This window comes from Thermobia domestica, chromosome 6 (assembly GCF_964235325.1).
Source record: "Thermobia domestica chromosome 6, izTheDome1.hap1.1, whole genome shotgun sequence".
In the NCBI taxonomy this organism is placed as follows: domain Eukaryota; kingdom Metazoa; phylum Arthropoda; class Insecta; order Zygentoma; family Lepismatidae; genus Thermobia; species Thermobia domestica.
In genome coordinates, this window is record NC_137459.1 from 245,939,168 (window position 1) to 245,962,449 (window position 23,282).

General features: G+C 36.7%; 1 protein-coding gene across 1 annotated transcript in view; it reads right to left on the bottom strand.

The window, feature by feature from the left end:
- The window catches only part of LOC145688460 (inactive hydroxysteroid dehydrogenase-like protein 1), a 50,453-nt gene that overhangs the window by 9,614 nt on the left and 17,557 nt on the right, over window positions 1–23,282 (bottom strand). The window contains exons 3-5 of the mRNA XM_081762722.1: window positions 17,968–18,078; window positions 13,558–13,778; window positions 3,051–3,278 (exon numbers count right to left, since the gene is read on the bottom strand). Coding sequence (XP_081618848.1) covers window positions 3,051–3,278; window positions 13,558–13,778; window positions 17,968–18,078 — 560 coding nt within the window. The remainder of the gene's footprint in view (window positions 1–3,050; window positions 3,279–13,557; window positions 13,779–17,967; window positions 18,079–23,282) is intronic.

Genomic DNA, 23,282 nt, shown 5'->3' on the forward strand with positions numbered 1-23,282 from the left:
TAATTCAAGCTGGATTACTAAGAGATGAGAACCTCTCTAGCCAAAGGACAATTTACTGGAGGCTATACTGCACCAATTTAAAGTCCTATAAGCCTGACAAGAACATTGCTGACCGATTGGTATTTTGCAGAAAATGTACGAATAGACTGATAAACAATGTTTTTGAACTGGAACGAAGTATCGCAGTTTTATACATTTTGTAGACACATACGACGACCTCCCAATACAAAGGACTCTCGACGCTACATCATTTCACCATGAAGAATGCTGCAAAAGTCATGGTCTGGGGAGTCATTTCTGCTAAAGAAGATGTGGGTTTTTGTACAGACCTGAATGGACATCAATGAATGAAACTGTATATCACGATGAACTTACAGAGAAGTTACAAGTGTTTATGAAGATCCACCAGTGCACCCACGTCCAACATGATGAACTTCATGCCACCAGACAAAATCTGTTAAGAAATGGCTTGAAAACAGTGGGTTTCGACTTCTTGGACCTTGGATTTGCTAATTCACCGGACCTTAATCAAATTGAGAACTGCTGGGTCACTTTAAACCGAAAAGTGACTGAGCACAACCCCAGTTCACTTTCTCAATTAAGGGAAGTTATAAAACACATCTGTGTTGGAGAAATTACACCAGAATACTGCGTAAAATTGTCTCTGTGTGCCTTCTTGTATCTAAGCTGTATTAATGAAAAACAATGGTTTCCAAAATAAATCTTGAACTCATTCTCAAGCGTGTATATTTCACTGTGTTTCCATCACAGAAATGCATCTTTTGTGTGTGTTTTGAAACTGAAATGTATCATTTGTATCAATCTTTCAGTTTAACGTCACACATTAAGCCCTTTAGGCGAAGTGAGAAGATAATTAAGGCAAGCAAATGACGATGTAAGAATTGGAATGAGATTTGGGAGGAAACGGGCACTCCGAGAAAACCTACGGACATCATGATGTCCACCACAAACTTGGGCGGGATCGAACGAGGGACCTCATAGAGCAGAGGTAAGCGCTCTATCACTGAGCCCCCATATCATTTATATCAAATACATACGTATTTAAATGAGAATGTTCTTGTGTATTCATAAACATGACACTTATTTGTGGTAAGTCATCCATTCTAGCCAATACTGTATGTGATTATGTCCTGACTATTTTCTAGTAGGTAATTCATTTTCTATTCCCGTTTCGAGATTCCTATTTTCGAATTATATATACTGGGTTGGTGAACAATTACTAGGTACTTTTAACATTATAAAAATTATAACATTACTGATTTCCTGTTGAAAACAGTGCCATAACAAAGTATTTACTGAGATCTGACACTGCTTGCGTCACTTAGTTCAATCGCTGACTGGTGGAAGCATCATGCAGAACGCAAATAAACATAACGGACTACTTATGAGCTCAAGTCGCTGTGCGTTACTAAGTGTGGAAATCAATTGTTTTACTGCGTGAAGTGAATGTTACAATTCGCTCAGAGACAACTAAGAACTGTCATACAAAGTTAATGACCACAAGCTCTGTAAAAGACGCAGAAAGAAGTGGCCGTCCATCTTCATCAGTCGGAGGAAAATGTGGCAAGAGTTCAAAAAATGTTTACCCGCCGGCCGCAAAAATCAACATGCCAAACAGATCGTGAAAGTGAATTATCAAGATATGAAATGCATGTGGTTTTGCACAAAGAACTACATTTTCGCTCATGAAAACCACATTATGTACAAGAGTTGAAATTCAAGGATTGTGACCGAAGGATGGAATTCGAGGAATTAATGCTGGTTTGGCTCGAAAATTGGCCACAACTGTTTGAAAACATCTTGTGGAGTGACAGGGCTGTATTCTATGTTGTTGGGGGTTTTGTCAATCGCCATAACTGCCGTTATTGGGCATCTAGTGATAATGATCTCTAAATGATCGTTGAGAGGATGAAGACTCGTCCCAAAGTGACCGTGTGGTGCGGAATGACGCCATGAGACTTGTTAGCCCATATCTTCTGCATGCCACCGTGAATACCGATACCTTCAGCTGCTTCAAGGTTATATGTGACCTACAGTAATGGGAAAACATCGATGACCTGAGGTTCACACAAAATGGTGCACCACTCCACTTTGCAGTAGCTGTTCAATGAGTGGTTACACCAGAAGTTTCCTAAGCGTTGGCTTGGACGGCGTGGACCTCCGAATAACCAGTAAGCCAGTAGGAAATCCAGGTCTCACTATGCGATTTTTTTTTCTTGTGGGGTCACGTTCTTTACATTGCATCCTTTTCAAGTTATGACAACGTCTGGCAGCACCAGACGATAAATCAGGTTATTAATATTGCCTTTCTTAAACATTGAGAGTATCCAATGCAAGACTTTTATTATTATTTTTATTTGAAAAAGGCTTCCGTGTGAAGTCATTACACACAGCAAATACTAGTTTACGTACAATTTCTGTTTTTTACCTAATCCTCACGCAAAATTCCCTTAAAGATTGATCTTGATCAGGGCTTCGAAAACTACAACATGCATTAATTTTAGTCGCGAATTTGATATAAACCTATTTTTTCATAATATTGCGGGGCCTTGTTATGTAAGATATTGCTGAGTTTGTGAAGTGTGAACTTTCAAATACACGTGTCCGATAGTGACAATATTTCTGATACAGACATCTGTCTGTAACACTAACCTCTTCCCGAAGAAGTATAGATGAAAATAATAATATTTAAAAAGTTACAAGGAACTATTGCGGAAAGAAGCTCCTTCGCGAAAGCAAGATTTCGGAACATTGGTAAATACAACTCAATCTTTAGAAAGCAGAAGAGGTTAAAATTCAGTGACGAAGAAATTAATAAATATAAATTTTAAGCTCTACTCATACTCCATTAATAATAATGACCTGAATGTTCAAAACGACCGGGTCAATTTACCACCATTGTGGTTCTTTTTATTGTTTGCCCTGGTATAGTATGTCAGTCAAAACGTTAAAAAATGGTATCTGGAAGTTAAAATAGTCAAATTCTATGTTAAAACAATACATCAATGTCATATTGCGTTATATATTACCTGTATGCCATGACACCAATATCCAGCTGTTCTGTCAATAAGTCCCAAAGTTGCAACAGCGTTTCTAGCATAAACAGAGGGTGTTGGCACCATAAACCCTCCCCTCTCAAGAATAGGACTGTATGACACCATACGTGTTCTAACGTATGATGGACACAGAGTCTGTACTGTTATTCCTCTTGTCTTGTATTCATAATTGAGTGCACGAGAGAAGTATTCTAAATAAACCTTCAAAATACAAGATACAAGTTAAAAATTGTGAGCAGTATCAAGGAAAATTTTACAATTCGTCGGTCCAATGTCAAAACCGCGAATGTGCAAATTTTGACAATTTCACCTAAGTACAGTTTCGTATTAGTTTGGGCAAATAGATTCAAATGCAAGATTTTCATATGCAAAAGATCACTCAATCCTGAGTTATAGTGAACTTTTAAAATGCTAATGAGCTTCAACACAAGGTAATGCAACGGCAAAACGACGTATGTGCCACATTCGTGAGTTTACCCAAATTTAGCACATTCGCGGTTTTGGCATTGGACCGAAAACAACAATTGTATATGTGAATTTTACTTCTACTTCGCAAGTGAAAACTCTGATGATGTATGTATGTGTGTGTGTGTGTGTGTGTGTGTGTATGTGTGTGCACTGGCGTGCATAGAATTTCATCAAGGTAGAAGGGCGAAGCGTTCAATTTCATATCCTTTTAGGACAACCGTGATTTTCGTATATATCTTAATATAATAAATGTTTATTTTGTCGTAAGATCAGCGATTTAACCCCACTCCCTTGCTTCGTACACCATTGTATATATGCACACATTGGAGCATGTTTTGGAAGAACAATGGTACAAAATTCCACACACCACAATTTAGGAGCTGTATACGTCCATTCCACGTCGGATCCAAGCTGTTTTCGACGCAAAAGGAGGCCCCACACCATACTAGGTGTGATTTTCACACTTTTGCAAACGTTTTAGATTTTTTGCTCAACCCCGGTACATACATACATACATACACACACACACACACACACACACACATATATATATATATATATATATATATATATATATATATATATAAAACCAGGAATATCAAAAGTCCTGGGCCATAACCCAATTCCATTATTAGTAAAGATACGGAAAAAAAAAAAAGAAAAAGAGAGGAACGTTGTTGGAAAAAGGTGGTTTTCAATCTAAAATGGAATTTTTCCAATTACACCAACCGCTTATGGTTCACTCTGGTAAATGATAAAGCAACGTTGCCAGTTCAGCAAATTCTTCTCTTGAGTATATCAATGAAAGAGGAAACAACCGATTTTTTTTAACACACCAGATCCTCTGTAGATGTGATATGGACACAGGAATTGTCCAAGCTCAGCAGTGCTGTGTGGTACAATCCACGTGGTCCGAGTGGAGAGCATCGATCTCGAGAGTCAGTGTGTTCTGGGAACGAACTGAGTGGTGTAGGCTTAACGTATCGGAACAATATGCCGGAGGTCCCAGATTAGATTCCCGGTCCGGTCAGTCACTTTTTCACTCTTTGTATGTAATATCTTCTCTTGAGCTTACAAAATCTAACAATACAGTATTGTAGGGAAAGGAATTCGAGATGTTCTAGCTACCTTCACACAACAATTTGAACTTTCCATGTGTCAATTTTTCGTGCCCTTACCGTGTCCGTTCGAACAGCTTGTTCAGCTGGAGACCTTGCGGGAAAACGTCTGACCAGTTTCAACTCACTTTTGGAACGTACTTAGTACTCACCTCCAGCTGGATTTTTTAAATCATATTAATTTGGTTAAAGGGCGTACTCTGTGGGGGTAGCATGTTCAAAATTTGTCAGAAGTAGAGTATCTTCTGTACTTTTATTATTACATTTTCTTTGAAATACGTATCCTACGGGGGGGGGGGGAAGGAGATTCAAATATTTTTCATAAATCTATTCTTTCCGTGCGAAGAACGGCCCTTTAGCTACTACTATATACATATGATAAAATCATGAGATACTCCATTCTTTTTTCTTTTTCAAAAAAAAAAAAAATGAACTCTGTTTATTCATATATATATATATATATACCATTTATCTTGATACGCGCTTGTAACTCTTAAACTAATGGACAAAATACACTGAAATTTTGCACCATACATATATCGGAAGGGAGACATTGTTCGGCATACTCTATGATATCACAAGGTTAATATTGTTACTAATCCAATATAAAGTTGGATCTTTCTAAATTTCACAACGTCAGGTTATTACATGTTTGTTATACAGAATGGGCCATAAGTCCCTTACCACTCCTTGTAAAATCAGTGTTCGTGGAAAATAGTGAACAACCACCACGTACTGGGGGCACGGTGGCTCAGAGGTACAGCGTTCACCTCCGGTTCTCGGGGACCCTGGTTCGATCCCAGCTTGCGCCGTGTGGACTTTGTGATGGACAAACTCCACGTTCGTGGGGTTTCTCGGGGTTCTCCCGTTTCCTCCCACTTTCTTCATTCCACCATTTCATTCATTACTCATCATCACCGTCTCCTTTAGCCTAACCGGCATAACCGCGGGACGTAAAACAAATATTTCATTTTCATTTTCAACAACCATGTAGTAACATAGTAGGCCGAGGGGGAAGTCGGATTGTGATGGTGACCATGATGGCGGCCATCTTGAAAGCCGCCATCTTGAATTCACGTCAAGATTTTTACATGGGAACATGGTCATGCGGCACATCATTTTAGGCTAGAATTTAAAGACAAACACAATGGTGAATTCGGTTTGTTGATATCTTAATGTGTTCAAAAGTTACAGGCATTTCAAATTGCTAATTTTACTGTACTGTCTGTTGTTGCAGGTGAATAATTATGCCGCTAACGACAGCAGAGAGGAAGGAGTTGATCAGGGCATGGAGAGGAAGGAGTGCAAAGGCTGTAGCAGCTGAATTCAATGCCAGGCACCCAGATCGACATCCTGTGTTCCATGTTAGTGTCGCCCAACTCTTCCAGAAGTTCATGGATACTGGTTCCATAGCAGATAAACTCAAGTGTGGAAGACCCAGGACCAAAACAGATGAAGCCACATCAATAGCAGTGCTGGCATCATTTCCTACATCACCACACCGCAGTACCCGTCGTCTGTCCATGGAATGTGGTGTCAGCTGTACATCCATCATACGTATCTTACAGAAAAGCAAGTGGCATCCGTACAAATTGCAACTTCAACATCATCTATCTGAAGATGATCCTGATCGTCGTGTGAAATTTTGCGACTGGGTCCTTGCACAGTTGTAAACGGATCCCACATTCCACACACAAATTTTATTTTCCGATGAGGCCTACTCTTAAACTAATGGACAAAATACACTGAAATTTTGCACCATGCATATATCGGCAGGGAGACATTGTTCGGCATACTCTGTGATATCACAAGGTTAACACTGTTACTAACCCAATATAAAGTTGGATCTTTCTAAATTTCACAACGTGAGGTTATTACATGTTTGTTATACAGGGTGGGCCATAAGTCCCTTACCATTCCTTGTAAAATCATTGTTAGTGGAAAATAGTGAACAACAACCACGTACTGGGGGCACGGTGGCTCAGTGGTAGAGCGTTCATTTCTGGTTTTTGGGTTCCCGGGTTCGATCCCAGCCCCTGCCAAGTGAACTTTGTGGCGGACAAACACCGTGTGCGTGAGTTTCGTCGGGGTTCTCCCGTTTCCTCCCACTTTCTTCATTCCATCACTTCATGCATTACTCATCATCACCGTCTCCTTTAACCTAACCGGCATAACTGTGGGACGTAAAGATTTCATTTTTTGTGTGAACAGACACTGCGAGAATTCTTTTCTTTATAGTTGAATTACGACTACCGGTGTATATATATATATATATATATATATATATATATATATATATATATATATATACAGGGTGTTTCAAAACAACACCGACAACGTTTGGGAGGTGATTCCTGGCACCAAGACAAGACAAAAAGTATAGACCATTCCGGAGCAGCTTTGAGGTGCAGACTTTATATTCTGATGTCTTCCGAAGTCCTTTTTCAAATCTTGTAAAATGAGGAACGAAACTGATAATCAAGAGAATTAAAAGGAAACACTGATAAAGGCTTCACAGATCACACATGCGGTTGTCAGAATTTATAGACATCTCCGGTGCCCACGCGAGCTTAAGTAATGACGAGATATTAATCTTTTCATCATCTGGCGGTCAGATCGCAGTCTTTTTCCAATCAATTCATACAATAGCCCGCTACTTTGTTCCACCTTTCAAGTAACTAATCAAAATCTAAATACAAAGGAAAATCGGAAGAAATAAAACGTCGTTAAATTTAGATTTCAGCCAGTTGTATAAAAGACGGGGCAATTTAGTTAATTACTATGATATTTGGTCGGAGAAAGACAACAATCTTAGTGTCAGTTGACAGGAAAACTCACTGTAACTCACACAGTCGCCAGGAAGACAAACTGTGTATACCTGTACAGAAATGCTGACAACTTTACGGATGATCTGCGAAGCCTTTATCGATACCTCCTTTTAATTATTCTGATTACAAGTTTATCTGTCACTTGACAACTTCTGAACAAGAACTCAAAAGAAAGTTTAAAATATATAATCTGCACAGAGTGGTAAGTGCAAATTTATGTTCAAACAATGCATTATATAAAATTTAAACAATTTTTAGATAATGCTCCATTAGGGCGTGTCATTTTTGAAGGTGAAATATACTTTTCACAATTTTTCATGATGAGGGGTCTTAAAAGTATGTTTTTAGGTATGAGAAATTCAAATCTGTGCTTAGTTTTGCGATTAAATAAATTCTAGCTAGGTAAATCAAGATTTGAATATAGCACAAGAGCAGTTTTAGGAATTTCATACTAAAATACTTTCGAAAATGCCATGCAATGCTATAAAATAAATTATTTTTCCTTATGAAACATTTTATTAATCATGAAACATATTGATAAAGTTAGAGGTACAATAAGAAATAGTATATAACCAATACTTTGAGAAAACACTCAATAAAATTTCATACATAGATGTAGGTACTGAAATACTGTATTTAGACTTTATATTATTGCATTGTAGTTACCACGAACAGAAAGAAAGCATTATTTTGATTACGAAGTATTATACTTTATAATTGTTTTAGTAAAAACATGTAACATTCTCCATGTTTGAAGTGTCTAGCTTCTGTTATGAATCTTGGGAAACGCATTTTTCATTGATTTTAAAAATACTTCACTCAACCACGTTGAAAAACTACTAACTTTCAATTATAATGAATTATTTTGTAATTGCATCATACAGTTTATACACTTCTTACATACTACTATAGTATTACTATATATATATATATATATATACTACATTTGTGTTACATTTTGTGATAAAGCTGTAATTGTTTTACTTAATACAAATGTATTCAAGAAACAGCAACAAGTAAGCAATACTATTAACGCACAAGTTATTCACAAAACAAGTTTCATTATGTCCTGTTTTGATTCATTTTCGGACATCATCTGTGGACTTGCTTCTTGAACTCTCATGTACCCCTCACATTTCTCATGCGTATAGACTTTTGCTGCTGCCTCTGAGACTTGTTTCTTACGCCTTTCTATAGATTAAGTGTGATATAGCGACTGTGATACTTTCATCGGAACGTCTACAAATTTCTTTACTATTGTTGAAAGTTTGCATGTCAAGGGAGGTTCATAAACACCTTTAAACCAGTCGATCATCTCTAGCACGAACGAGGCATTGGGGTGTTTTCTTCGGACGTACAGAGAGATATCCTTGTGCTGCCTCACCTCTCAAGTTAAGTATCTTTTGAAGTACAGCATAATCCACAACAATCTTCTGCATTTTAAGTCACTGCAGTTGAAACAAGATGTGGTGTGGCTCTTTCCCCCAGCAATGCTTGACTTTGGTGTTGAGCCAGCAGGGTAATAAACATCAACAATGTATTCCACTTTCCGCCTAAGATTTATGAAATATTTGCCGTTAAGTCCATGTTTAGAAACCCACAAACGACGTACTATTTGCTGTGGTGAATCATCTTGAATGACTGACTGGACATTTTTCAAGAAGCGCCAGATCCCATGGAGGTTTTCCAGTGAGAATGGCCTGTTTAATCTGATATCCGTATGCTTGATCTGTAGATAAATCTTTTACGATATTTTCACTCAGCGCAATATGAGGCTCTCCAATTGGGAATTTTTGGTATGATGGATCATTTCAAGTTCAGTAACTGCGTCTAGCGTATCTGTAATAGTACCTTTCCACTGATTGCTAGACAAAATTATGCCATCCAGTGTTGTGATTAAGTATCGAAAGATAACCCGTTGGTGTGAAGAGCGCACATTAACCAATTTAGCTTACGACCGTGTTTGACTTCTACCCAATGCATAGTACCACCTTCCCAACCAGTGTTGACGTTAGTAAAATCACCTCCAACTGCTTGTAAGATTTTATCAATGCCCTTCATAAAATGTACAAGATTATCAGCAAAAAATTTAGCTTGCTTTTTTATTGTCACGATCTTTCTGAGGAGTGAAATAAAGGTAGAGTCAACCTGGCTCGCTGTAAACAGAATAGTGTTGTTCTCTTATAATCCCAGGGAACTGGTGATTTGAATTTTCTGCTACCAACATAACGTTCGTAATACCTTCATGGCCGTCAAAGAAGATGCAGTCGATTTTACCTTGCTGACAAAACTCATCAAATTCTTGGTCCACAGATTTCATTATTTTTTCTTGTGCTCTCTTCACTTTATTGTGATCAATCACAAGCCTTTGGTCTTTGTCGGTGATCAAGCCAACATCCATTAGGGCGGCAGTAGATATGGCAGCTATGGCACGCAAGCCGACACCATACCAAATGCTCTGCGTGGCAACATAGCTTGTGACGGGAAGTTCAAAGGGTAACGATTCTCTGCCGGTTCCAATCAAATTACTCATATGTGTAAATGTATTGAGTATTATTTTTGTCTTAGAAGTCATTGTAAAGAAACATCAAGAAACCACGATGTTAATATAAGGACTAGTTGAAAAAGTTTGCACACCCAAATTTGAAGCCCTCAACCTTATACTCTTGGAGCTATTATAACGGGTGTTCAGAAAGTAATTATGCAATGCCATGTTGTAAAATGAAATGAAATCTTTGAGTTTTACGTCCCACGGTTATGCCGGTTAGGCTAAAGGAGACGGTGATTATGAGAGATGAGTGAAATGGTGGAATGAAGAAAGTGGGAGGAAACGGGAGAACCCCGAGAAAACCCACGAGCACGGTGTTTGTCCACCACAAAGTTCACTTGGCGGGGGCTGGGATCGAATCCGGGACCCCAAGCACCAGAGGTGAACGCTCTACCACTGAGCCACCGCGCCCCCCGCAATGCCATGTTGTGTGTTAAGTGATGAGTGACATGATTGTAAATTAGTAATACAACATTTTCCATTGTTTTGCATATTTGAACCATAATTGAACCCAATTTGACCATGTATTTGTATTTGTTCAAGGTCTGGTTTGATTGAAGACCAACGTCTTGTGTGACATCATTGTGATCCAGGTCATGAACTGCATAGTTACTTTCTGAAAACCCAACATAATAAATGTGAAAATTTTAGCAACGCTGGCGCCATCTATGAACACCAAAAGTAAATTTGTAAAAAAAGAACGAAAATGACAAAACTTTGGACTGATATTTACCTAGCAAAACAACATTATATCGAATTTGTAAATATATGTTTCGAAATACAATGTTAAGTCTCAAATTTTTAGCACCCCTCATTTTAGGATTTTGAAAATTGAAAAAATCGACACGCCCTAATGCTCCATGGTTCTTGGAAGTGAGACCACAAAATTCTACATGTAAAGTTATTAGTGATGCGAGAAAATTCTTGAGGAACTGTTTCGTCCGAAAATAAGGACACGGTGAAATTCTTCTGATTACTGAATCTATTAGTATCGTCTTATTAGAAGATACCATATGACTGTGATTCGTTAACTACTTATGAAAAATATACTTCACAAAAAATTACTGAAAACTGACTAAAAACAAAGTTATTTTAATTGTTTTCTTAAAATGCATAATTTTTAAACAAACTTTCTACTCTTCTCCATAAACAGAATAAAATCAAACAAATGTGAATCTTCTTTGGCTATTTTAAAACTTTATTTCAATCTAAAATTCTATTTTCTTACGGTTATGAAAATACGGCTCTCTAAAGAGAGAAGATTGGCTGGAAGTTTTTGTACAAGAATGCACAAGCATCGAGTTATACAATCACTCACTAAAAGCGGGTATCCACTTACACTTTTCTCTGAAGTTACAGCAAAGTGTACTCAACTCGGCTCATATACTCGGAAATTTTCAAGAGAGAAAAAAAATGTAGGTGGATTCTAATTTTGATGGCGACTGTACTCCTTTAAGTTTTTTACACTTGTTTTTGTTTTGTTTTGTTTAACGTCCCACTATTATGTACCGAGACTAAGGAAGACGGTTACTCCCGTCTGGCTGTCCGACACTATAGAAAATCAGTGCGCCTATGTCAGAGAAATATTAACGACGTGTGCAAGTGATGTGTGCAGCACATAATGAACCTTCACTATTCAGTTTTTTAACACGTGGTGTAGTATTTCTAAGCTAATTCTCAATCTACCTCTTTAGTCTCCAGTTTTCTGTATACCGGTATCCTTCAGAACTTCACGGGAACAAGCTCGGTGCACAAGACCTGTTCCACTGGCTTAGCAACCACGCTACACAGTAGCCAATAACTGCGCTAAGTAAATGAAATGCTGCGATCAAGTATTTAGGATTTAGATTTCTGGGCTTTCAGCATCTAAGGCCATTTAGCCCTTCACGTTTTTGAGGGTGACGTCCCTCGGCGAGCACACAATCCGGGGAAAGGGAAGGAAGGAAGCGGCCTGGGACCTATAAGTTAGGTACCATCCCGGCATTTGCCTGGTGTGAATGAGGAAAACCTCATTCACGGTGGCTGGCCTGAAAAAGCGTTTTACACTTTTTCGACCGAGTGGCCCCATCGGGCCCCATCTCGACCGAAGGCGAGAGCGTTAGCGACTACGCTACGCGGGACCACTGCTGTGATCAAGTAGAATACTCAGAAAAAAGATAAGGATCGTGTTGGATATGCTCTCACCATTCTTCCCAAAAAATAATATTCTGCAAAATAATACTACGCTTTCTTCTCGTTATGCTGCATCATGTTTCATATTTAAAATAAATAAATAACACTTCATCTCAATCTTTTTCATCCTTCATAAGATTTCAAGACCAGCCTTCAAGTTTAGAATTAACTGGAAGCTAAAAAGGGAAGGGGCACAGACATTTTAACGATCTGAGAAACTCAGACAAAAATTTATAGTATTCACCCCTTAACATTAAATAAGTCCCATTTTGTTACTGATATACTTATTACGTATTAATTACTTTTTGATCGTACTATTCAACGTATGGCTACGTTATATAACCTGGCCATACATTTTTCTTTTCTCGTTTTGTGAAGGTCGCCTACTCAGAACCATAGGCAGAATATATAGCATTATTCGAAAGAAATTCACGTGTGAATAATAGAGCAAAGTTTTCAAAGAAAAGTACGTATTTCTTCTTTCTTTTAGAGCATGACAAGTAAATAACACTACTACTCTTCCTTCACGGCTTTCAATGCTCTTTGTTTCACTTTCATACTTCGTTTACTTTTTCTGAAATTCAGAAGGACAATATGCATTGTATGTGATCTATAGAAATCAGCCGATGTTAACCAATCTCGGCACGGAAGACCTTAAGTTGCTTACTATGCGTGTGAAGTATCTTCTTGTGCAGACCTCTGATTCTAAAATTATGGACAATCGAAGTTGAAATTTGCAAGATGTTTCACTAATCAATGTTTAAAACAATAATTAGGTGAAAATTGATACATGAGACAAATCTGTTAAACGATAAATGGAATGCTTATTTAAAATAAAGATTTCCTAAATTAATAAGTGACGCATTTTTTCCGCAATACAGAAGTTGTTTGTGTGTGTGTTTTAAATGACACTCTACTTTTATGAACTAAACTCCTCAAAGCCTCTTAAATTGCAAGTGTTTTATGCATGAAGTAAAACTTCTTGTAATGCCCGTAGTTTCGCTGTAGACCTCCATCTGTAAAATTCTGTTTAATTTCTTAAGCGGTCGTGACGTGTTGACACGTCATCTAGTAGCCGAAGCACAGTAGGTTTGACGTCTGTAAACGTCGTGTTTTCGTGTTTGTTTGAATCTAATAAAAAGAGTAGATATTTAAAATACACCCAATTTTATACACTAAAAACTTAAATGGACTAAAGGAGACAGTGTAAATTTAAACAGGTTGCTAGATCATTAACAAGTGAAAAAACAACCACGTAAGTGGTTAAAATGTATAGCCCTTTGTTCGTCCTAGCTACATGATCTACACTTAATGTGTTAACAACTTCCAAATGCTACGTATATTACCTTTGTAGCTGCGTAGACATTTAAAAGTGGAATAGGTCCAATAGCTGATGCTGACGATAAATTAACAATGGCACCTTTTCTTCTCTCACTCATTTTTGGTAGTACTATTCTTGTCATCATTGTAGCTGCTCCGATATTTATGTTAATGTGATTCCAAATATCAATTTCAGACATCTCAGTGAAATACATTGGATGATGAATCATAACACCTACATTATTCACTGGAAAGATAACGTAAGCTATGTATTTAAAAGCAAATAATTGTGTATGCGTGACTAAGCTATTCGAATGAAACAAATATAATTTTTAGGGTACGACGGCTCTGTGGTAGGACACTCACCTCTTATGTGGAAGGCGGAGTATGTTTGATTCATGTCATGTGTGCTTCCGGTGAACAACATTGTGTTTGTGTGTTTTACTCAGTTCTCCGTTTCCTACCACTTTACCACCAATTCAAACTTCACTACTTTAATTTCTTTATCATCACTGACTTGCATTTCTTATCAGTTGCTTTCAGCCTACAGGGTATAATTATGGAACATGACACTCAAGATGCTGATTAGTTCCAACATATTTTTAAACGTTTTTGTATTCTGATTCACGAAATATAGCTGTATACATTTTACACACAAGCAAAAAAGTTATAACTGAAACGCTTAACCAAAATTGAACACATCTACAACGTCGGAACAGTATTAAACAGAAATTTCCGAAGTCCAACTCATAATCTGAACGACAGAGAAGTGTATAGAAAAGAACAAAAACATTGTTTGACCAGTTTGTTGACTTCACAAATTTATCCATGGACTATAGGCTCATTCAGTTATATCATTTTCCCCTCTATGTCTTTGAAACTTAAAAATCTTTTGCAACGGCTGAATATGATATTGATATAATGTTTCATTTCTAGAATAATTCAATTTTAAACTGAATCTACCTATACATGTATCATACCATGAATGTTACTCCAGTAAACATTGAGAAACATATCCTTAATCTTATTGAATGCTTCTTTTCATTCACTTTCATTAGATGTAAATGAGTTGTCCAGTATTTATTCTAATTAAATTTAGAATTCGGAATTAATGGATTGTCAATACTAATAAAAGCATATCGTTTATGAAAACTATTTCAATAAAATCCTCATTCAATGAACAAATGTTTTTACACTCTGATCAAAATAAGAAACGAATTGACATTTGGAGGAGCACGTGTCACGTGTATTACCACGTAGTTAGTATTCAGCTGAAGCGTCCGTTGAGCTCTTCCATTTCGGTTGACAAACACTTCTAAACATGTGTTACAAGGCGGGAACATTGTGGTGCTTTTGTTCCCTTCTACAAGACCCTCCACTTGCAACTACTACTACGACGTTTATGACTGGCTCTTCTCTCGGTGTTACGTAGCTCCCTTTTCAACACAAATTTCCACATGTTTTTGAACTGTCAATTCGTTTTTAATTTTAATCCGAGTATAATACTGCATTTTCAAATTCTAAAGTAGTAGTCCATTAGAGATGTTCATCTACAGTGTTTTTTATTCGAGGTGTCCCAGAGTAGATTTCGCCTACTCATATAGTAAAGAAAAGAGGTTGATTAAATATCAACGCTGTGAAATTTTCTACACTATGCTTACCTCCGATGCACGAGATCAGGACTCGAATTCCTACCAATATACATCACAAAACTTCCACTTCATGTTTTCTACACATTAACTAGATTACATAGAGACATCCACAAACTGAACATTAATAATACACTAAGCACAATTATTTCTATGATTCGCAGCATATTCTAAGCAACATATATATATATATATATATATATATATATATATATATATATATATATATATATATATATATATATAACTTATTAGCTTTCTTGATCATTACAAATACCGGTTACTACAGGTTTTTTTTAAAAAAAAAGAAAAGAAAAGAAAACTCGTCAAACTGTGGCGACAGAAAAGGCTCATCAGCTTTGTTAGATATTTTTGCCACAATGCATAACAATCCGTACTAGTCTTCTAGTGTAGAAAACATAGGAGACCGAAGATTAAGTACTCGAAAGTTGAACATATACTCACACCAACATCATCATCATACTACTGTTCATTAAGGATCATAAAACTGCAACCCACTGGCTTCATTTTTCATGTAAGACTATGACCAAGAAAGCAACTTTTAAGTAAATGATGTGGCCACCGTCACGCTCCCAAGCACATTTTTTTTCCCTGTCATTTCTGACTTTCTGAATTGAAGTTTCCTACCTCCTTAATTCCTTCACGGTCCTGCGCTTACGCTCAAAAATCGAACCAGGGATAATGCGACCCAATCATGTGGACACAGAATCATGGGCGCCCGAAGAATATTTTCTAGGAGGGCTCATTTCCCTGCTTGCTATATTACGTTTGGTATTTTTTATTTGTATTAAGAAAATCTTAAGAAATTTAATACATTTTCATGAGCCAGGGGGGCGCCCATGCACAGGACAACTCGTGAAGTAACTCAGACAATCTTATTGCAGTTTCAGTTAAACTATATAATTGCAATATGACCCAATAATGAGCAGTAGAAAATTCAAAACATAAATTTACGCGTGTGTTGTGTGTGTCAACCAGCTTTTAACACTGCCTGGAGATCATTCACTCGTTATTTCGCATTATTATCTTGTTTTTCACATAGGAATTCTCATGAACTGGAACCATCGGTTACCAGAAATAGTCAAACTTTCGTAACTGTGAACTGACAACTGCATTAGTAGGACAATTCTATCAAAGAAAAAACAAAAATAACTTACATCCTCCGAATTATAGATAAAGTACCATGAACTACATTCCAAATTCATACAAATAGATGCAAGTTACGCGCTAATTGCTGCTGTTGTATCTTAATTTTTCAAAACCTATTATTGATCATGCGCATGAGGTTCCACGTTCGATCTCAAGTGGGGTAATATATAATTCGAATCCTATACTAAATTGCAGATCCACATTTCACAGAACATCAGTGTTAAAAAGGGATGTTACACTATAACCAACTAATACACTTTTGAAGGCTGATTCCAATTTAATGCTCTTTTCCACCTCAGGCTGTACATGAGACATCTATCGATAATTTCAAGTATCTGGGAAGTATTTTGACGAGAGACCCTTACTGCACCAAAGAGATCAGGTTAAGAATTGCCACAGCTAAAGAAGCATTCAACAAGGAAAGATCACTCTTAACCAGCAGGCTCAATATTGGACTTAAGAAGAAGTTGGTATATGAAGCATTGGACTGTATGGTTCAGAGACTTGGACATTACGGAAGTTAGAGAAGAAATATTTAGAGAGCTTCGAAATGTAGTGTTGGAGGAAGATGGAGAAGATAAAATGGACAAACAGAGCAACAAACGAAGATGTTTTAAAACAGATAGAAGAAAAGAGGACACTTCTAGCCACTATCCTTCGTAGAAAGGCCAATTGGATTGGACACATCTTGCGAAGAAATTGTTTTCTTCACACCACTATAGAAGGAAAGATGGAAGGGAAGCGAGGAATAGGAAGAAGAACAACACAGCTGATCGATGATTTGAAAGATAGGAGAAAATATTGGGAGTTAAAAGAGGAAGCTAAAGATCGACAGAAGTGGAAGAAACATTTCCAGGCCCAAATCTAAAATTAAAAAATCCTCATTAGTCCCAGGACATGCCGAAAGACAGAATACTTAATAATAATCTGAATTACATGAGCTCCTACAGTGAAACGATTCCAAATCTCCAGCAGCAAAAGTGATAACATTAACAATTTATCGAACAAGCAAGCTCTTTAAGTACACTCTTCGTAATCACTTTTTGCAAAAAAAAAAAATAAATAAATAAATAAAAATAAATAAGTTTTACGTCCCACGCTTATGCCAGTTAGGCTAAAGGAGACGGTGATTATGAGAAATGAGTGAAATGGTGGGATGAATAAAGTAGGAGGAAACGGGAGAACCCCGAGAAAACCCACGAGACCCACAAAGTCCACACGGCGCGAGCTGGGATCGAACCAGGGACCCCAAGCACCGGAGGTGAACACACTACGACTGAGCCACCGCGCCCCCCTCTGTTTGCATATATACTGTAAATATCGTCTTCACAAGTGAAATCCTGGGCTGACCCTGATTTTGTTAAACCTTTTTATTTATTTTCATGTGATAATTATATTACTGTTATTAATTCTTTTAAACCAAGATTAAGTGATAAAATAACTTTTCCGTTATCTTTGGTATTCACTACCTCCTTACAAATTTGGATACAATATGCTCAAATTTGATCTCTAGATGAGGATTTCAGCTGATGAGAATAATTCGATATTGGCGTAAAACTGCAAACCTTTTTCTTAGTACGAACACATGTACGAAATGGTCTAAATATGTATAATTACCTAGAATTCCTACATCTATAGTTTCAAGTGCCTTAGCAATTCTTTCATAGATAGGTCTTCCCAGACTGAAGTCAACATCCAATACTCTAGTCTCAACACCAAACTCGTTTTCTAAAGAAAGAAAATATATTATTGCACGGTAAAATAATTAACAGCATTATTATATATCATGTAAGTTAACATTTTAAAAATTACTTACTAACACGTACGTAAGTGGAATTTACACTACACCAATATATAAATATCTAAAACGGACACGGAAAAGTTCAGTACATTGTATATAGTGGTGTATGGCATAAATGTGATATTCTTTGAACACGTTCCATTTTTTCATATCCCATATTACATGCAATAAATTAAACTATCATGTTAACAAAAACGTTCTGTACAGTCAAATCTACTTATATACTCTTTTTACCTTTTAGATACTCCATAATCCTTCCTACGTGCTTAAGTATTACAGTATTTATATTTATCTATTGGATGATGAAAAAATTAATTCAGTACTTTCTTCCATACTTTCTGATATAAAATTTCTAAGCATTAATACACACACACACAATCTAAGATATTAAAGAAACTTATACATTAAGAGATTAATTTTAATATAATCTAGTTGCTATTTTGAATAACTACGGTGATCATTTTTTAAATTTTCTCAAACCAAGATGACATGCTTAGCACATTCCGGGCGGGTAATGGGCTCTGCCCGTCGTGCTTAACGTAAAAGGTTTCCAAATGTAAAAATAATTTTAAGTATAACGAGTTGTACATATTTTGAGAAGGCAAGCTTTGTAGTTTCTAGAAATGCCTTTAAAATAAAAACAAATTCAATTTGTTTTTTAAAGAAATTTTTAATAACACCAGAAGCCCTTCGACTGCTGGCAAAAACACGTCCGTCCGCAATAACTATTAAAAATCCAAATTATGTTACTGTTGTAATTTCTTTGTCATTCAGTTTATTAGCATTTTGCTCTTTTACTTTTTCCAATACTAAATCTTACACCGTATAAGCGTATTTTTGTTTAATGCCTTTTTGTTTAACCGGGGTAACTGCCAAATAAACCGAAATGTTGGAACAACCTCTTATACTGAAACTGTACTGATTAAACCAGGAACAATACCGCCCTGTTGATTTTTTGAAATCTTAAATTACAACATTTTATAGAAAATGCTCTTAGAAATCTTATTAACTACAAATACTTTAACGCCATGTTGAAAAATGATTATTTTTCAGGCAAGCTATCCTACCTCTTCCAAAGAGCGTCTTAAGGTTGACACATTTATACACGTTCAACTATTTTTTATTTTTCCAAATGTATTTCTTTAAAGAAAATTAGACCGAATAAACGTAAGTATCAGCCTAAGCCACAGCTACACATTCTAATTGATTAACTGTTGATACATTAGGATGGACGATAATGAGTTGGCGGAAATTGCTCAAAAAGTAGGAAATAATATTTAAAAAGATGGGCAAATATATTGTTAGTTTTGTTTTGTTTTGTCGAATTACTGAAGAATGTTTGAGAGAAAAAGAGAGAAAAAGAGAGAGAAACTATTGAAAAATAATGCTAAAGAGAATCTACTTATTAACTAATTATATGTGTGAAAGTCTGTTAGTTAAGTACCGAACGCAATAACAGATATTGAGAGTCACTGGATTAAGTATTTCTTAAGTATATGAGTATTGAAATCTGGTGTTTGGTATTGTTATTAGGCTTAACAGCAAACTTAATCTATAATATTTGCTGAAGATTATTCAGATTAATACATGACTGCAGACATCATCAACAAGAATAAGGCTGGATACAGATTGTGACGAAACGTGCTATGGAAAAAGCTAAACAAATACATTACTACGTAATGTTTATGTTTTGAAGAGTTATAATATGTGTTAAAGTCAGATGGCTGCCCGATATATAGTTAACATCGTAAGAGGAAGAATGTGTTGGATAAAACTGTTTTGAAAATATCATATGCGCTGAAGAAGAAAATTCGCTTGGGGAGTCAAAATAATTGCTTCGATTATGATGAACTGACAATCACAGATGTGTAGTATTCAATGTGATTAATTATACAAAGAGCACAGAATTGAATAACTACATGTAATAACATGGGTTACCAAAGGCAATCACTGTGGTAAGGTGGCCGACAACTTTAATAATATCAAAACAATTTCTATATGTATTATTACGTAACACTTGCAGTAGTGTTGTTACACTGGGTGGAAATGTATTTAGAAACATTCCGTACATATAACCCAATTTGAACGAAATTCTCACAACAGAATGTGTCCTACAGGGCAGGCTACTAGTAGTTTGAAGATCATCGAAGAATACAAGTATAAGTGTGTGCAGATCAGACTGTGTCTGTAATGCCAGGGCGACGACGGAAACCGCACACTTTGCAATTATATTGCTTCAAGCGTAGGGCTTGGCGAATGTTCTGTAGAACTGTCGCTTGCGTGAGAAGTGACGTATCAGTGTTCCATTGGTGGTGTACATGATTGGTGACAGAGGGTCTCCACAGCAGCCGTGTCTTTCCTCAGTGCCCCCACGACGCGCTTTTGCAGAAGGATCGTTCGGGCAGCCAAAACTGACAGGACGACGAACGCCAGTGCAATCAGAACTACCGTGACACAGTGGTACGAATCGATAAAAACATGGACGAAACTTTTTTTTAAATTTATAGGATAGACTATTTATCTTGATACGTCCTTGCAACTTTTGAACTAATACACAAAACACACTGAAATTTTATACCACGCAAATATAGGCAGAAGGATATCGTTTGGCATACTCTGCGATATCACAAGGTGAATAACGTTTCCAACCCAACACTTTTTTTTTTCAAATTTCACATTTCAAATCTGTGTGTTAAACGAAAAATTACATAGTTGTTTCGTGGCTAAGAAGTTAGTGTATGCGCCTTTGGGGTGGGAGACTCGGGTTCGATTCCCGGCGGGAGCTCATGTGGTTCGGATTTCACGTTAATCAGTGAGTCCATGTCTCAAATAGCGTCACTGGTGAACGGGATGTTAAACTTAAAATCAACTCAACTCAACGAAAAATTACAATGTTACATTTATTATTCAGTGATACCAACTAAGGACGCTACGGTATCACTAACATCCAAAGTTTGATGATCTCTACAGCAGTAACAACGGAAATGAGACAAATGCGACAATGCACATCTAAAGTACTTTAGTATCTAATATTATGTTCATGATATGACGGATTTCGAATGAAAACGAAGTTAAATGGGATTGAAACTTTGACTTCTTCAAAAGTCTTTATTTCGAAAAGCTGTTTAGATAACAACGTCATTCAACTGCAAAGATGGTTCTCAGTAGTTGTGAAGATTACAATACCGTTTACAATGATCTGATATCTCAAACCGTTCTGGAGGTATAATAAAAACTGTTCGTAACATTGCTTAAAAGTATATAATTCCGAGAACTTACTGTAATTATACCTACAAAAAACTATTGCTGTAATATTAGAGAAGCAAAGTAAATCAAAAATTGTTCTCAAAAGTTCTCGTAAAGTCGTTATTTTAAGCAATATATCAAATTTTATCAGTTTTTCGTATCTTTCGAATAGTTTGAGATATGAAATTGCTGTAAACGTCATTATATATTTGTGTCTAATGAAAACCACGAATGTAATCAGATGTGATACTTGAACACTTTTTCGAAAAGAGGTCCTTAGAAAAAAGTCAAATTTTCAATTCCTGCCTGCCGTTTTACACTGCAAATGGAATTTTGATGGCAACTCTATTCAATTAAGATACAAAAAGATATGGGCTCAAAGTGGTAGTAATGACGAAAAGTTCAGCAATTGTTTCTTCACTATTGATTAATAGTAAAACCAGAGATAATGTGTGAAAGAATGAAGTCGTTTCTGTAGATCTATTCGTTTCCAGTAGATGAAAAAGTGCAATTGCCCAGGAAGAAAAGAAATCCATTAAAAACAGATCAATTACAGCCGTCGAGGAATGTGACAACACACTGTTCCTTGGTATTATCAATGGTTGATGGAAATATAATCACCAAGTTTTCTGGAATGAAGTGCTACATCCAGAGAGCAAAAATTTTGGATACAAAAAGTACCAGACTGTCTCCTACTAGAGTATGGACTTTCTAAACCACATCTCACATTCGATTTTTAAACTGTAGTCAGCATATTTCTTACCGACTGGACTGTAAAAAATGGAAAATGAGTAACGAAGATTACATCCGTAAAGTGCTGGAGGAAGAAACAATCAGGATACTTTTAAAGATAGAATGGGGCTTATTGTGGTTAAGGCTCTAACCTTTGTTATGATACTACAAATGATAGCAATATTACTTGACGAACCATCAAAAAACCTGAAATAGGTTCAGAATCGAAAGGAATAAATAAAGGGCTAATCTCTCTGTTCGAAACAAAGATGTTAGAAAATATAAGAAGGCAAAATCTCGGGCCTCTTCACACATTAATGTTAAGCTGTGACCCTCTAATTTCAAGCTTAGCTACAGTTCCGAAGTTTAAGAAAAGCCCTTGGAAATGATATCGAAAGAACTGGAAAAGAAGAAAAAGAAATAAAAAAAGACAATCACAACTCTATAATGTCTGCGTCTGAAAATGAATTAGTCTGGAGGGTTACGGACTTAAAACTTATTGTGAGTACTTATTTCACTAGTTTAGTGAATTACAAGTTATTAATGTACAGCAAACACTGTAATTTCTTTGGTTTCTTGTATCAAAACAGTATTGTCCCTCTTTTTAGCTATCGGAACCACACTGCGTAGTCCCCATGCATGCACATGATTAAACGATCATTATTGGACAACGTGTATGTTCTTGTGTTGCCGTATGGTTACACTTGATACTTGCTCATCGCCAAGATCATCTTCGGTGGTGTCGCGAGAGATTAGATTGGAATTCAGCATCACTCTCAACACCGAGGCTATATAAGACGTGGACGTACAGTACAAAGTGAAATCCAAACCACCGTAATAGTTCAAATTTCAAGGTTCTCCCTCACGGAATTAACTCTGGACCACATGCACCAAAGGCATCCATGCAAACCGTAAGACCAGCGAGAAGAACTACGAAACAAATGGAAATGGTAGTGTTCTGCGATGAAATTCATTTCTGTCTTGGACACAGTGATGGGTGTGTGCGTGTCCACAGACATGGAAGGTAGCGCGAAAATACAGTATGTGTTCGCACTACCAATACTGGATCCACAACTGCCATTCTGGTACAAAGGATCAATAAAACACATTCTGTTCACCTCTGGTTTTTACCTAGGAAAGTATGGCTAGTAAA